The following is a 13,958-nucleotide window of genomic DNA, read 5'->3' on the forward strand; positions in this document are numbered from 1 at the left end:
CGACATTCGGCCCTCTGGAGCACGTTCATATCTTTAGTTTTTTCAGTGATTGCTATACCTTTCTAGGAGAAAGGCAAAAATGCGATCCAAAGGCAAAATCTTGCACAAAATTTGAGAAAGACTGCGCAAATATAAGGCCACGCTGGCAATAATCTACAGAAACTAGGAAAAAACTACACACATCTGCAGGTCAATAAAATCTGCACACGGACTCTGAAAATCTGCATTTTGCAACGCAAATCTGGTATCCCTGATTCGGACAAGTAAACTTATTTTCGGACTTATTTTTTTGATAGAGAAAAGAACTTTTTCTGGTTTTGTGGGGGCCCCAGAAATGAGCTGTTCATTCACTTGGTAAGCAAAAACAGTGTGAACAAAAAATACCGATAGTTTTCGCAGCACGGCCAACAGTCTAATAATTAAATTTTACAGTGCGCTAAGTGAAACCAACCAATCAGAGAGGGCTTTCACTTTGACAGAACTTTAAGGCGTCGTACACAAATTACGTAACGCCAAAAACCTAGATTTTAGACCCCCTCCACCCCTATGTAACGATAAGTAACGTCCGAAATTACTCCCCCCCTAAAATTACGTAACGCTGGATGTGCAATTTTGAGCAAACATCAGAGTTACGTAACGGTCTCAACTACCCCCCCCCCCTCCCTCCTATGTAACAATAAGTAACGCACACTCAACCCCGTTCCCCCCCTTCATGCGTTACGTAATTTGTGTACGACGCCTTTGGGCGATTTTTGGTTTCTCTTGTCACGTCCTGTCCTAGATGATACCGAGCTCAATTCCCGATCAAGTCGAAGATCTTTTCGAGCTGGAAATTTTACTCGACTCGGCACTGGGGCACGGTGTATCGTTGTATTTATCCTACAACATGCAAAATGTGCCAAAAACAATTTTTCGATGCGTTTTTCAAACAAATTCTGAATTATTGTATACTTCCGTATATTCGAGTCTTGGTATGCGGTTGATAGTGAATCGCAGTCTTATTACGACTTTCTTTTTATTTGCGCATTCCGAAAAAAAAGTTGATTTATGGCTTATTAAGTTGTCACCAGGTGGATTTCATAATACTTAATAAGCTGTTACTCAACCGAATTGCTTTTTGGGAAAATCATTCAGCGAATCTTAGCCCGATTGTGAATGAATTTGATGTAAACTTATTTTTTTCGGTTTTCATTCAGATAGTGCACTGTTATTTAGATTTCCTTTGGCCGTTACTCTGCGTACAAAGCAAAGCCTTGGTGCTACGTTCCGTATCGGAACTCGACCTTCTGTTTATTATACACAGACTCCGTAGCCAACTGTTAGTGTACAAGACAGTTGCGGGGCTAGCGCTACGACGATCCTACTGACACCAACAGTCTCTCCCGAGCCGGGACACAAACATACGACGACTGGCTTGTTAGGCCAACATCGTACCTCGAAACCAGTAAGGAGACGAGGAGGAGGATTAAACTGCGTACATGTGACGTTTATGCTGTCATCGACCAAACAACTCTGATCTTACTCATGTAAAGTTTTAATAACCTATAATTAAACAGGTCTGACCTTTCTTTTTCTTAAATTATCTACTGTAGAAATGACTTTATTTATACCTGTTTTTTCAGGATGGAAGCTATAAGTTATTCAAGTATTTTTCTGATGAAATATTCGATATTTTTAGCGTTTATAGCGAGAGTGATTAAGGTAGTATTTCCAACTGTGGAACACTATTTTAAAATTTACAACTTGTTCATATTAAACCTATTTGAAAAACCTTACTGGGCTGCTTCTCACCACACTATGCGTCGAAATCACCAAACGTGCTACCACTTGTTGATGGGATCAAGGCGTAACAATAATTCATTTGGTATAAAATAATACAATAGCTATCCTTTTCCTTTGCGTCGAAAGCTTTCACATGCTTACCCCGATAAAGTTCATTACTAGTACGAAGTTGTTTATTTGTCTCACTTCTTCGCATACATGTTGCTGCCGTATTTGTACTTCTTCTAACGGGATCAGCGGGTACCGTAACTTACGCAGCCATTTGAAGTTCATTTGAGATTCCAGGGGCTAGCCAAAGCTGAAAAACGATGTTCAACATATCTTTCCTTTAAATTTGTTTCCATTTCTCACCATCGCCGACTCCTCCGTATTCAATGAACCTACCTGGCTGGCATGAAAAACTCAGCCAGCAACTACCTGTTGATTGAAAATGAACTGGTGACTGCGTACAAAGTTCCTATTGGCGACAGTATCGCTCTGCTAGCATTCATCCGGCGCCGCGTCTCTCAGTTTTTCGCACATTACGGTCGGAATTGGACGTGTTTAAATCGAGGCGTTTTCGCAAAGTAGTGGCTTTTCGCGAGGTGATTAGGCGATTTCTGGTGATAAGTGCGTGTTTTTGCTTGTTAACAAATTCCCGTCAGAGGTCATACGAGCGATCTCCGCTAGCAAGGTAATTGGCTGTGGTAAGGTGCGAATACAGACCCGTCGTCGTACATATAAAGAGTGTTATGCAAACTGGCTGCCGGCCGGATCATTGATCATGCTTTCTCGAGGTAGAGTCGCCTCCACGTAATCGTTTGCGATTGGATTTTGGAACGGGAAAGGCAATCAGCCTGTGTGTATTGACGTCTAGTCACTGAGCGGAGCGTCGAAATAAGTCACTTATCTTTACGCTGTTCGGTATGCTAGTGTTTGAAGCGCCACTGCAAGTGTGCGTTCATTTCTTCGCCCAAATCGTCTGTTTACGCATTGCGTCGTAAGAACTCTGTGCTTTGGGTTAACGAGAAGGAACAACGTGGCACTACAGCACAATCAGTTTTACCACCAGTTGGTGGTATTTACTTGAGAAACTTGCCAACGGAATGGCTCTGTAGTTGATGTTGCGGAATCAACATCCAAAGATGCCCTTCGGTCGCAGCGCACTCTGTAGAAAGAGAAAGCAAATACATATGCCGCTCCGTAGACATGCAACGAGCGTGCTCTATGCATCGTGACTTGTAGCAATGCTAGAGCGGCACCGGCCGACCGATTGCTGGCTGGCTGTTTGGTTGGGGACAGTCGAACCCACTTGGAGGCGTGAAGAAGAAAGTTTTGCTTCCTGTGAGTTTGCTAGACCACTTTCGGTTAGTCTTTCACGTTGTGTCGTCGCGTTCGGATTGGTTCCTTCGGTGGCTCAAGTCAGACATCGAGCGTAAAAAAAACACATAGTAGTACACCACCACAGGTATTTGTTGGTGATTCCGGTTTTGCAACATATTTCCTTGGGCGCAACAGTGTCCAAATCGGTCAATCTGTTTGGTGTTTAGTTGAACGAGTCTCATTACATAGTGCGTTACTTTTTCACAGGTAAACGGTATCCAAACGATTGGCGGTGGTTATACTTTTTGTTGTTGTTTTCGTACCAGGAAGGTCAGTATAATGCGTCTTGTGTATGGTTTTCATTCACACGCACGGATTAAAGCGTTGGATAACTTGAAATGGAAATGGTTCGGTTATTTTGTGCGTTCGGAGTGGAAAACGAGTTTCGAGGGACAGTTGTGATTTTTCCTGGGATTTAATGCGCTAGGCGATCGATTGGGGTGAATTGAATTGAGAAAAATGTAACCTGTTAGAGGATATTTGCAACGTATGTTTTCCTAACAAATTGACCGAAGCAAGTGCAATAGTAAAAGTGAATTAGTGGATATGAAAACTTTATTTTCAATTTCAAATTCTAACTTTATTTCCAACGAGTTTTCATTGTATGTAACAGAGATTTCTTTTAATGGTGAAAGCATGCAATTAGGAATGAAAAAAATGCCTAAAGAAGAGCATTTAGCAAATTTATTGGAATGAATTTTCACAACATGTATCAGATAGGCTTAAAAATATCTTAAAATAATTTTTATTATTCCGTTCGTAACAATTGGTGGCAATAAAAATATTTGTCTTGAAGAACGATCATCGTCACAGTGATAAAAATTTATTACGATCTGAGTGAGAAAAAGTTGCTTTTGAATCTTGATTTATAATTTAGAATGCCTTTTTTAGACAATCTGTTTTGAAAAAACCTCAGAACAGATATATTCTAAATTATATTGTTTGTAAAAGTTAGGTCTTTGGTGACTAAAGAGAGTTTTGAGATAATTTCGAATAACCATATACATATTATATTTTTTTTTTCAAAGGATTTCTTTGCAAAAAAACCAAAACTTCTAAACTAAATTTACAAAAAACAGTTTTTCGTATTCTTTAACCGTAACTTTAATCCTGTAAAATCAAGGTCCTTTAGGAGCTTTTAAAACTGGAACAAGATTAAGCAAATTTTTTGACGTGGGACACGTCTTTGTTTACTATACTGGGATGCATTCTGTAAAATTGGAAATGAAACGGGCAAATGTTGCGTCAGATTTCAAACGTTAATAACAGCATAACCACATGATGGATAATAATAACCAATATGTTGTTGGATAGATAAAATGTATAACAATTTCGTAATATGCTAATTATCACTCTAATTTCATTGCTAAGCGGTAAAATTGATAAAAAATTTCAATAACAAATTTACGCGAATAATGAACCAATTACATGCGAGCATTCCTAGCACAGGCGACGTAAATGGACACCATCCGTTCCCTGTGATATTCCCTGTATCAATTTCGAAATAAAAATTGACAGAGTCTCCCCGTCCCAATAGGTCAATTTATTTTTGCTTCCATGAGCTTAGACTAATATCATGTCTCGAAGGTAAAAGTTTTCCTAAAAGTTTGAAACAATACCCATCCTTGAACAATTTCTAAACCTGCGTGTTAGGTTCTGAAGAACCTAATAAAAACTGATGTCTTGAAAATGCCGGTAAAAGCAAGAGTACCAGTGGAGTAACGAACCGCAGGTCTCTCGTCGTTCATGATTGCAGTGGTACTCTTCTATTCGTACATTTCAGCGGTACACTTCTATTCGTACTGCAGCGGTACTATTCGTATTGCAGTGGTACACTTTTATTCGGACATTTCTATTCGTATGCAATTGAGGAAAAGCTGCAATGCTGCTGTTGATGGTGATTGAAAGTTTATCTCATAAATATGATTACCATGAATTACTCAACAAGAATTGTAAATTTTTGTAACGGATGTTTATTTAATTTTATCTTCGATATTCACTAAATAATCGTGACGGGATAGTATCGAAAGAGTAAATTCCTAAATATATACATTTATAGAAGAGTAAAACTTGCGAATGCTTGTGATTTTTTTGTTTATTTAGTAAGATTCGTACAGAATCTCTTTTTACATTTCAAAATTGTTAGATGATGTATGATTATTCTAAGCTTTACCATAATAAACGTGTATTTCCTGTCTTCGTAATACAGCGAATGTAGTTGTAGGCAAATGAAAAAAATTGTCAAGCAAAAAACAACAATGTAATTGTGGATTGCTACGATTTTATGCTGGAACTTGTTAATAATTTTGTTTAAAATATGTTCTTCTGTTTGCCAATTGATGAACCTTTGTAAGGGCTTCCATATTATTTTGAAAGTAAGATCCATACTATAGATTTGATTTAATTAGAGTTAAATAAGACAAAACCATTCATTATGATAACGTAAGTATTATTGGATTTGGTTTTTGATGATATAGAGTTAATTTTGACTTTGACGCATTATGAGAAATTCTTGGTGCTTTTTCAACAAGCACGATATGCTTGTGCCTTGTTAAATACATATTTTTTGCACAAACAAATACTACAGGCATAATATCGCCAAATATAAATGATATTCTTTCGAGTGTTGTTGAATATATTCCAAAAATTGATTTCCAGGGGAGGCTGAAAATAAAAATACGTACAGTCGCTGAGCAAACACATTGATTCTGTCTGCAGACTCTGTATATTTTGTAACAAAAAATCCCCTAATTACAGTGTTTAGTCCCACGTCACCATTTCATACAAACCTAGGGCTGTACACCTTGTAGTATTTTGAATCTTTTTTGAAAAACGATTACCTTTGTAGTTCATTGTTCATATAAATTTTTCATTTAACCTGCAAATATCGGTTTTGTCCCTAAGTGTAGTCGTTTTCGAGAATTTTTGAGAAAGCTTTTAATATACCCAATTTTTTTTTACATGTCTTGTGTTGTACGATCGAAAATCAAAAATATTTCTTTTAATAACAAAAAAAGTGATTATATGGCATATTATTATTATTCAATTATTTCAAAAGGTTCATATTGACTAACATGTAAGAGTAATATTTTGGATGAAAAAAAAAATCGATCAATAAAAGAAATGTTTTGAAATCAGTGAAGCGACAAAAAGCTTATGTATTTATTATTCATGATGGCCTTAGTTCGAGAAAAAGGTTACAGTTTATTTCGTTTTGTCGTTTTGGTTTGGTTATGTATCAAACATGTTTTTAAGTTGCTTTTTGTTTTTGCTTTGAAAACGTAAAGTTGTGAATTTGGATTTCATCACGGTTCGTTTTGATGTTTCGTTTTTGTCACTCTCGAGTTTATCATTCAAAGCTTTTCAATTTTTTCACGTGTCTGAGATATATGGAAAAGAATAGAAAAAAAAACAAATTCTTCTATCGATGAGATCTAGCGTATGAAAATTGTCAGCTAATTTTCAGGTAATCGATTTTTTTTAAGAAGAGTTCTAAAATTAAATGATGAACAGTATGCTTCTCAAGATCGTAAGTTCTTGCCTTGTATTTTTTTTCTTGTATAATTTTCTTGAAAATCAAACTGTCTTTATTGCCAGTGCATCATCAAAAAAATGTTTATGCAGAAAAAACCTGCTTTGAAAATATATTCTGAAGATATCACTTTTCAAATATATCATGCAATTTTTTTTGAACGTGATATAATCGAAATGTCACTGTTATACAAATTGAACGTTGATGTCTAGATCAAAATACGTAAAAAATGTTTTTTTTGGCTATTTTAATTGATATCAAATTTCACATATATTTTGGGCACTAGAAATGGGATAAATGTGCCAAACATAAAAATGGCTTAATTGGGGAAAAAATTAAGAAGATGTGTCAAAACCAGAGTAGAAGACTTAATTGAAGTCCAAAAAAGAAGAAAACGAGTTAAAATTTGAGTAAGGGTCCGTCCACATTCCACGAGGACAACTCAATGGGTTGGTACATGTTGAGAACCTTCTAAAAATGTCAGGTAAAATGGAATGTATATCTTTTTTTTGTTTTCTCTCATTCGCAGAAGGTTTTTGATTTTTTGGGCTTATTTTTAACCATTTTTCTAACACTCTGTTTTAACTTTTTGAGGCACTAAACTGTAAGCCTAATTTGGAATCAGTTTCTTAAGCTTCATCCAGCTCTGAAACCACTTTTGGCTAAATTTGTAATCAATTTCTGCTTTACTTTTTACTTTCGTTCTTCAACCATTAGGCTGAATTTGAATAACTTGCTTCTTGGCCTTTTTCTCTCATTAAAACTGCTTTAATATAACGCAATTCCTTTCGAGGACTTTTGGAACCGACGGAATGAGTGGTTCGACGATGAGTGTCGGAAGGTGTTGGACGAGAAGAACGCTGCGTGAGTACTAATGTTGCGTCGAGCTACCCGTCAGAACGTGGAGCGATATAGACAGAAGAGGAAATAGAAAAACCAACTATTTCTGGAAAAGAAACGCCGCCATAAAGAAGAGGAGTTCGAGGTACTAGAAACAGGTACAGGAACTCGAAGCATCCCGCACAGGCTTTGTGACACGAGCCGCAATGTTCCCCCAGGGCTTCACAAGCTTCTGCGGTCGAACAGACTTAGCTCTCGCACAAAGCGCATTCTGTACAAAACACTAAGACCGGTTGTTCTCTACGGGCACAAGACGTAGGCTCTGCTCGAGGAGGACTTGCGAGCACTCGGAGTTTTCGAACGACGGGTGCCACCATCTTCGGCGGAATCACGAGCTGGAGCAACTCGCTGGCGAAGTATCTCGAAGGTGGTCAAAGCCGGACGAATATGCTGGCCAGGACATGTCGCATGAATGCCAGACAGCTACACTGCAAAATTGGTGTTCGCTGGAAATCCGGTTAGAACACGGCGAAAAGAAGCGCAGCGTGCAAGGTGGTTAGACCAAGTGGAGCAAGACCTGGCAAGCGTTGTATGCCCACGGAATTTTAGAAAAACGGCCAGAAATCGAGTTTATCGGAGAAATTTTGTTCATCAGGCTATTTAATGACGCCAAATAAAATGAAGTAAAGTAAGGAAACATAGAATCTCGAAGGAATCTTCAATTGGTCAAAACATATGCCTTTCATCAGCATAGTGTTTGCGAAGAAATGGAATCAAAAATTTCTTCAAACACTCGTTCTGGTACACATTTTGATTATTAGCCAAATCACTTTTTTGTCCATCAATTTGGCCAGTCATCCACTACATTCCTGGCGTATTGTGTTCGAGGTTTGCAGTAAACTTTTCACAACCGAAACTTACTTTTAAAATGGTTTACCTGACCTTTCTGCTAAAAGGTTTGTGCAGTTCAGTCAGGCTCCTTGTTTCGACACCACTTTGAACAAAACTGAGCATGCATGAACAAAACAAAAAATACTGGCATAGAGAGGTAATAGAGAGGTTACGTGTACATACTTTCAATTTTCTCTAAGCGTGCTTCTTGTTGAATAAGGAAGCCTCAAAAAAAAATCCAAAATTTTAGTTGTCATCCGTGAAACAATTGTTACCGCCTTTTAGTTGCTTCTGGTTTTAAAACCGCTTTTCTACTACATTTACTTTTATTTATTTTTACTTTTGCACATTTGTAATTTATATGTAATTTTCCTTGGCTTTTTTTGTTATTATCTTTTTTTGTCCCAACTGTCTTTGAGAACTACTTTTCATTTTTTTACGTTCATGATTAATGACAATTGCTGAACTGGAAAACAACAACATCACTGCTCGTTTGAAAACGAAAATAACGATATTTACGGTTAAAATTTATTCATTTTGGTTCACGAGATGCAGTTTACTAAATTCACTCTCATTTGATCATCGTTAGACCGATTTTAATGCGGTTTGCTGCAAAAGGTCAACATTTCTTTGTTCGCAACTTTTCTTTGTAAGAAATGTTCACATAGTCAAAGTGTGGGAGGGGGGGGGGGAGAAGAGGATCAATGTTGGTCAATGTTCACGATTTACTAGTGGGGAGGGGAGTGGAGGGGTCTTAAAGGACGATTTATCTGTCCAGGTGGAAGGTTACTTAATCGGCGGTAAAAATCTCTTTACTCTGTTCAATCAAATATTGCTTGGAATTTACCGATGGCATGTTCATCGTTCACTCAATTCTGTTGGTTGTAATATTCTAACATGACTGCCTTTCAAAAACGCAGCCATTTGGATGTTTATTGATGTCGATTTTTACTGCCTGCAAACTTAATATTGTGTGCCATTTTTCACGCGGTGCCATGAAGACGTTTCGCTAAAGACCAATTTATTACCGATTCGCATTCAACGAATTGTTAGAAATTCAATCATTCAATCATGTCGTTACTGTCTTGTTTCTGAAGCTCCGGGATCCGGGTTGTAAAATGTTGATAACTGTTACAAACAGATACGATCGTGTTCTACAACTAGATAGCGCACCGACCTTTGATATATGGAAGAGTTCCGGATTTCGATTTCGGTTTTGACATACTAAACTGATAACACGTTACAAATTTGCGTTTGGAAGCCGCAAAATGCCGGATACATAACCTCTTAGAGAAAAAAATTGTTTTTACCAATTTCGTCTTAGTATGTTGGTTTTCACCTTACCACATGGTAAAAGCTTTTGACACAGACAACTTCAGCGCAACACCACTTCACCTATCGAAGCAAGTGCTTTTAAACGCATTGCGTAATACACTACTTATTTGATGGTACTTGTGTATGATCATGGTATCAAAAGTTCACGTTCAATTTTCGGATAATCACCGTCAACCCAGATCTGCCCCATGTTGATCGCACTAGCCTACAAAGAGACTAGTACGCGCGACAGCTTTTGAATCCTAAAACTGCACTCACTCCGGTTCCAAACACTTTCTAATCGGCCTCGACCGATCACTGTCGTGCACTGGTAGCTAGCGGAGAATTGCATTTTACCGATTTAGACGAGCTCCAAATGCCATACCGGGAGGCATACGGGGTGCCCCCGAAATCGTTTCAACAGATAGCGAAATTTTTCTCACAAGCAATGCTGCTATTTTTTCGCTTTCTCGTTCACGATCGGTCACCGGAGGCTTCCGAAAGGAGTGTAAGGAAATCAAACCGGATAGTCTACTTTGTCTCGGCTGGGGTTGGAGTTGCTGCATTGCTGAGATGGGAGGATCACTGAGTAGTTTCTGCGAAAAACTCGCGCTGAAGTGCAGTCGCAACTCGCAAATAGTGTCAGGTTTTTGTTCCTGAGAGTATAGTCGGGTTCAGATGATTCAATGAAATTGGCTTATTTTCTTCTACCGATGAGGTAGAAGTAAAAAATGCTTAGCTAATCATGTTAAAAGAGGAGCTGAAAAGTTTGTCAAAAGACAACGCAGAAAGGGCGGACAGCTTGAATAGTGAATCACGTTATTTATGGTGACTTACATTTGATTATAACCATGAAAAAAACATTTCACCATGACAAGAATTACACTGTGCTACAGCGATTTAGAACTTCTGAAGTGACCTAGTGTAGGTTGTAGGTCTTGTTGAGTATAACATTCGCTCATACTAGAAATTTTCCAAACACCACCAAAATCTGAAGTTCTGGTCAAAATACGGTTTTTGAACCTCAGCGCATATAATATTTTTAACTCAGTCATTTATCTACCGATTTTCAATATTTTAGCAGTTTTAGAAAAAGGACAAATAGAGCTTTCAAAATGTATACAGGTTTTTACTAATACCAATAAAACATGTTGAGTTATTTGAGTTTAAATCTAATTTTTAGTTTCTATTTCAAGCAGTGAATGTGGAGCTGACGATTGAAAAATGTACTAACTGGGGAAATAGTTAATTTAAAATTTTAGTATTTTAATAATTTTTAGACTTTTTCACGAAATTTTTCAGTTTAATTTTTAATTTGCCGTCTAGTTTTGTGAGAAACATACCATACCAACATACCAATGTTACTCGCACGTTTACACGTTTACACGTTTACTTGAATACCCCAAAAAATTATTAGCTATGGTCAAAACCCTGTTTTTTACCTTAGCTCACATTTTTATGTTTAATTCGGTTATTTTTCAACCAATCTTTTGTATTTTGGCTGTTTTGGAAAGGCGAAAAATAGAACTCTTGAAACATATAAATATGTCTAAAAAGTTAACCTATATGTGATTAATAGTTTTAAATTAAATAAGATGTTTTATATTAAATAAAATAAGATGATTTTTTTCCAAATTTTACCTATATGTGATGAATAGTTTTACAATAAATATGATACCTAGTTTATGTTTTTTTTTAATTTTTCCCAAATTTATTCGCAATTTCTTACACATTTTTGTAATGAACGAGCTTTAATTGCTGTAGAATTTGAAAAGTACATTTAGTGCCAAACGAAAACATTAAGTGTTTTGGCTGAGATATGACTTGATGTTTTGCACCATATATGTACTTAGATTTCATCGAATCATTTCTCAGCCAAATTATAACAGATTTTCATCAACAACACCTATTGTTTTCGTTTGGTACCAGAAAGAACTTTTCAAATTTTACAGCAATTGAAGCTCCATCATTACAAAAATGTTTGATAAATTGCGAATAAATTTGGAAAAATTTGAAAATAACATAAACCATCTTATTTATTTTAAAACTATTCATCACATATAGGTAAACTTTTTTAACATATTTATATGTTTCAAATGCTCTATTTTTCGCCTTTCCAAAACAGCCAAAATATAAAAAATCGGTTGAAAAATAACCGTATTAAACATAAAAATGTGAGCTAAGGTAAGAAACAGGGTTTTGAACATAACTTATAATTTTCGGGGTATTTGAAAAACTTCAAGTAAACGCGCAAGTAACACTTGACTAAATTTACAACCCACACTAAGTCACATCAAAAGTTCTTGCATTTTTTCATCATTTATAGCCCCGTGAAATAAGTGTGCGATAGAAGCTGGTTTTCTTAAAAAATATATAACTTTGCCAAATATCAACCCATTTTCACAAAACTACTTTCATTTGATTTGGAATTGAATATACTTTCAAAATTATAGTATATTTGTGGTATGTTTCTCACAAAAATAGACGGCAAATTGAAACTGAAAAATTTCGTGAAAAAGTCTAAAAAATTAGAATTAAACTCAAATAACTCAACATGTTTCATTGGTATTAGTAAAAACCTGTATATATGTTGAAAGCTCTATTTGTCCCCTTTCCAAAACTGCTAAAATATTGAAAATCGGTAGATAAATGACTTAGTTAAAAAATATTATATGCACTGAGGTTCAAAAAACCTTATTTTGACCATAACTTCAGATTTTGGGGGTGTTTGGAAAATTTCTAGTATGAGCGATTGTTACACTCAACAAGCCCTACAACCTACACTAGGTCACTTCAGAAGTTCTTGAATTTTTTTTTTTTTTTTCATTTGTTGCACAGTGTTATTATTGAAATGCAATGCTATCGCGTTAATGAAGTATGTAAGCACTTGACAGTTCTGTGAGTCAAAGGATTAAACTTCATAAAATATTTATATTTTTTTTTGGGAAAATATTCTACATCAACATGAACTTCGAATACAAAGAAAAATTTTTATCTTAAAAATCTTTAGCTTCACTTTATATGAAAGTTTAAACTTTTTAAACTTCAATTAATTACTGCATTTGATGCCACAGATGCGTCGAAAGCCACGTTTCAAATAAAATAATCAGTCAAACAAGGTTCATCCCCTGTCTCACCGTCCGTCTGATCAATGAAGCCGGCCCCCGTCAGCATATTGCATAACAACCGAAGCATTCGAAAACAACCTTTAATCGCCCGTAGTTGCCAAGAGTGCAACACGGGTCAACCTGGTAATAAATGCAACCATTTAATCGTCATCATTTCTCTTTCCTTTCATGCCGGGTGCAGATGATTTCCAAACTGCTAGTCCTGTCCTGCCTGGTGGCGGTGGCGATCTGCGAATCAAAACTGAAGGTCGACATGGTCAGCGTTCCGGAGGGCTGCACCACCAAGAGTAAAAACGGCGACATGCTGACGATGCACTACACCGGCAAGCTGACCGATGGGACTAAATTCGATTCAAGGTAAGTGGCACTGCTGACCCCCCAAAATGACTGGAAGCTGAATAAAACACATAAATACAACTGCATTTGTCCATTTGAATTCGAGAGTAGGTCAAGCGCAGTGATTTACTAGCGAATCCTAGCCTACAATAGCAATTTTTGCCAAAGTGCCTAATTTATCCGCCCCCAGCGATCCGCGTGTTCACATGCCATGCCATGCCAGGTTGGTCGCTTATCAGTTTTCCGATATCTCAATCGTTTCGCCTCGGAAAATGGGGTGACAAAATGCTGCATGAAAATGGGGTGACATCCATCTGCTTGTTTACACATGCTCGCTAATTACCCTTGCAATGTTGCGGTTATGCTGTTGGTGCCGAAAGTGCCGACAAGATAATCCTTTGATCATGGCGCGTAGTAACTACTCGTGTTCGAAGCCACGAATCTTTATGATTTTTCACTTTCGACTGTTCAGGTCGAAAAAAAAGCTTTTCGTCTGAGTAATACATTAACCAGGCTACAATAAATTATCAGTTTCCAATAAACCCTTTCAATAGATTGTTGCCATTGCTGGATGGCTCGGTGAACGGTAACCGCATTGCGTACAGATCAGTTTGAGGCTGGAGAGACATCATTCCAGCCGGTCCGGCTGGAATCGACACTTGCACGCACGTCTGGTTGGTGTCTGTCTGCCCCGGCGGCCAGTGTATTGCCCTCCGGAGCCGAGCTGCACAGAATCCCAGTAGCAGCCACCGCGTGTGTGTGTAACAATCACG

The 13,958-nt window shown here is 37.2% G+C and overlaps 1 protein-coding gene across 5 annotated transcripts in view; it reads left to right on the forward strand.

The window, feature by feature from the left end:
• The first annotated feature begins 2,285 nt into the window (after positions 1–2,285).
• The window catches only part of LOC129731690 (FK506-binding protein 2), a 57,708-nt gene continuing 46,035 nt past the window's right edge, over positions 2,286–13,958 (forward strand). Inside the window, exons 1-3 of one of the 5 annotated variants that reach the window (XM_055691887.1) lie at positions 3,106–3,229; positions 3,352–3,414; positions 13,031–13,206. In XM_055691887.1, the coding sequence (XP_055547862.1) occupies positions 13,031–13,206 (176 nt within the window). In that variant the 5' untranslated portion in view covers positions 3,106–3,229; positions 3,352–3,414. Of the gene's footprint in view, positions 2,474–3,105; positions 3,415–13,030; positions 13,207–13,958 lie in introns of those variants that run through there. The other 4 variants (XM_055691889.1, XM_055691890.1, XM_055691886.1 and 1 more) reach the window with 4 other exon arrangements.

This window comes from Wyeomyia smithii, chromosome 3 (assembly GCF_029784165.1).
Source record: "Wyeomyia smithii strain HCP4-BCI-WySm-NY-G18 chromosome 3, ASM2978416v1, whole genome shotgun sequence".
NCBI classification, from domain to species: domain Eukaryota; kingdom Metazoa; phylum Arthropoda; class Insecta; order Diptera; family Culicidae; genus Wyeomyia; species Wyeomyia smithii.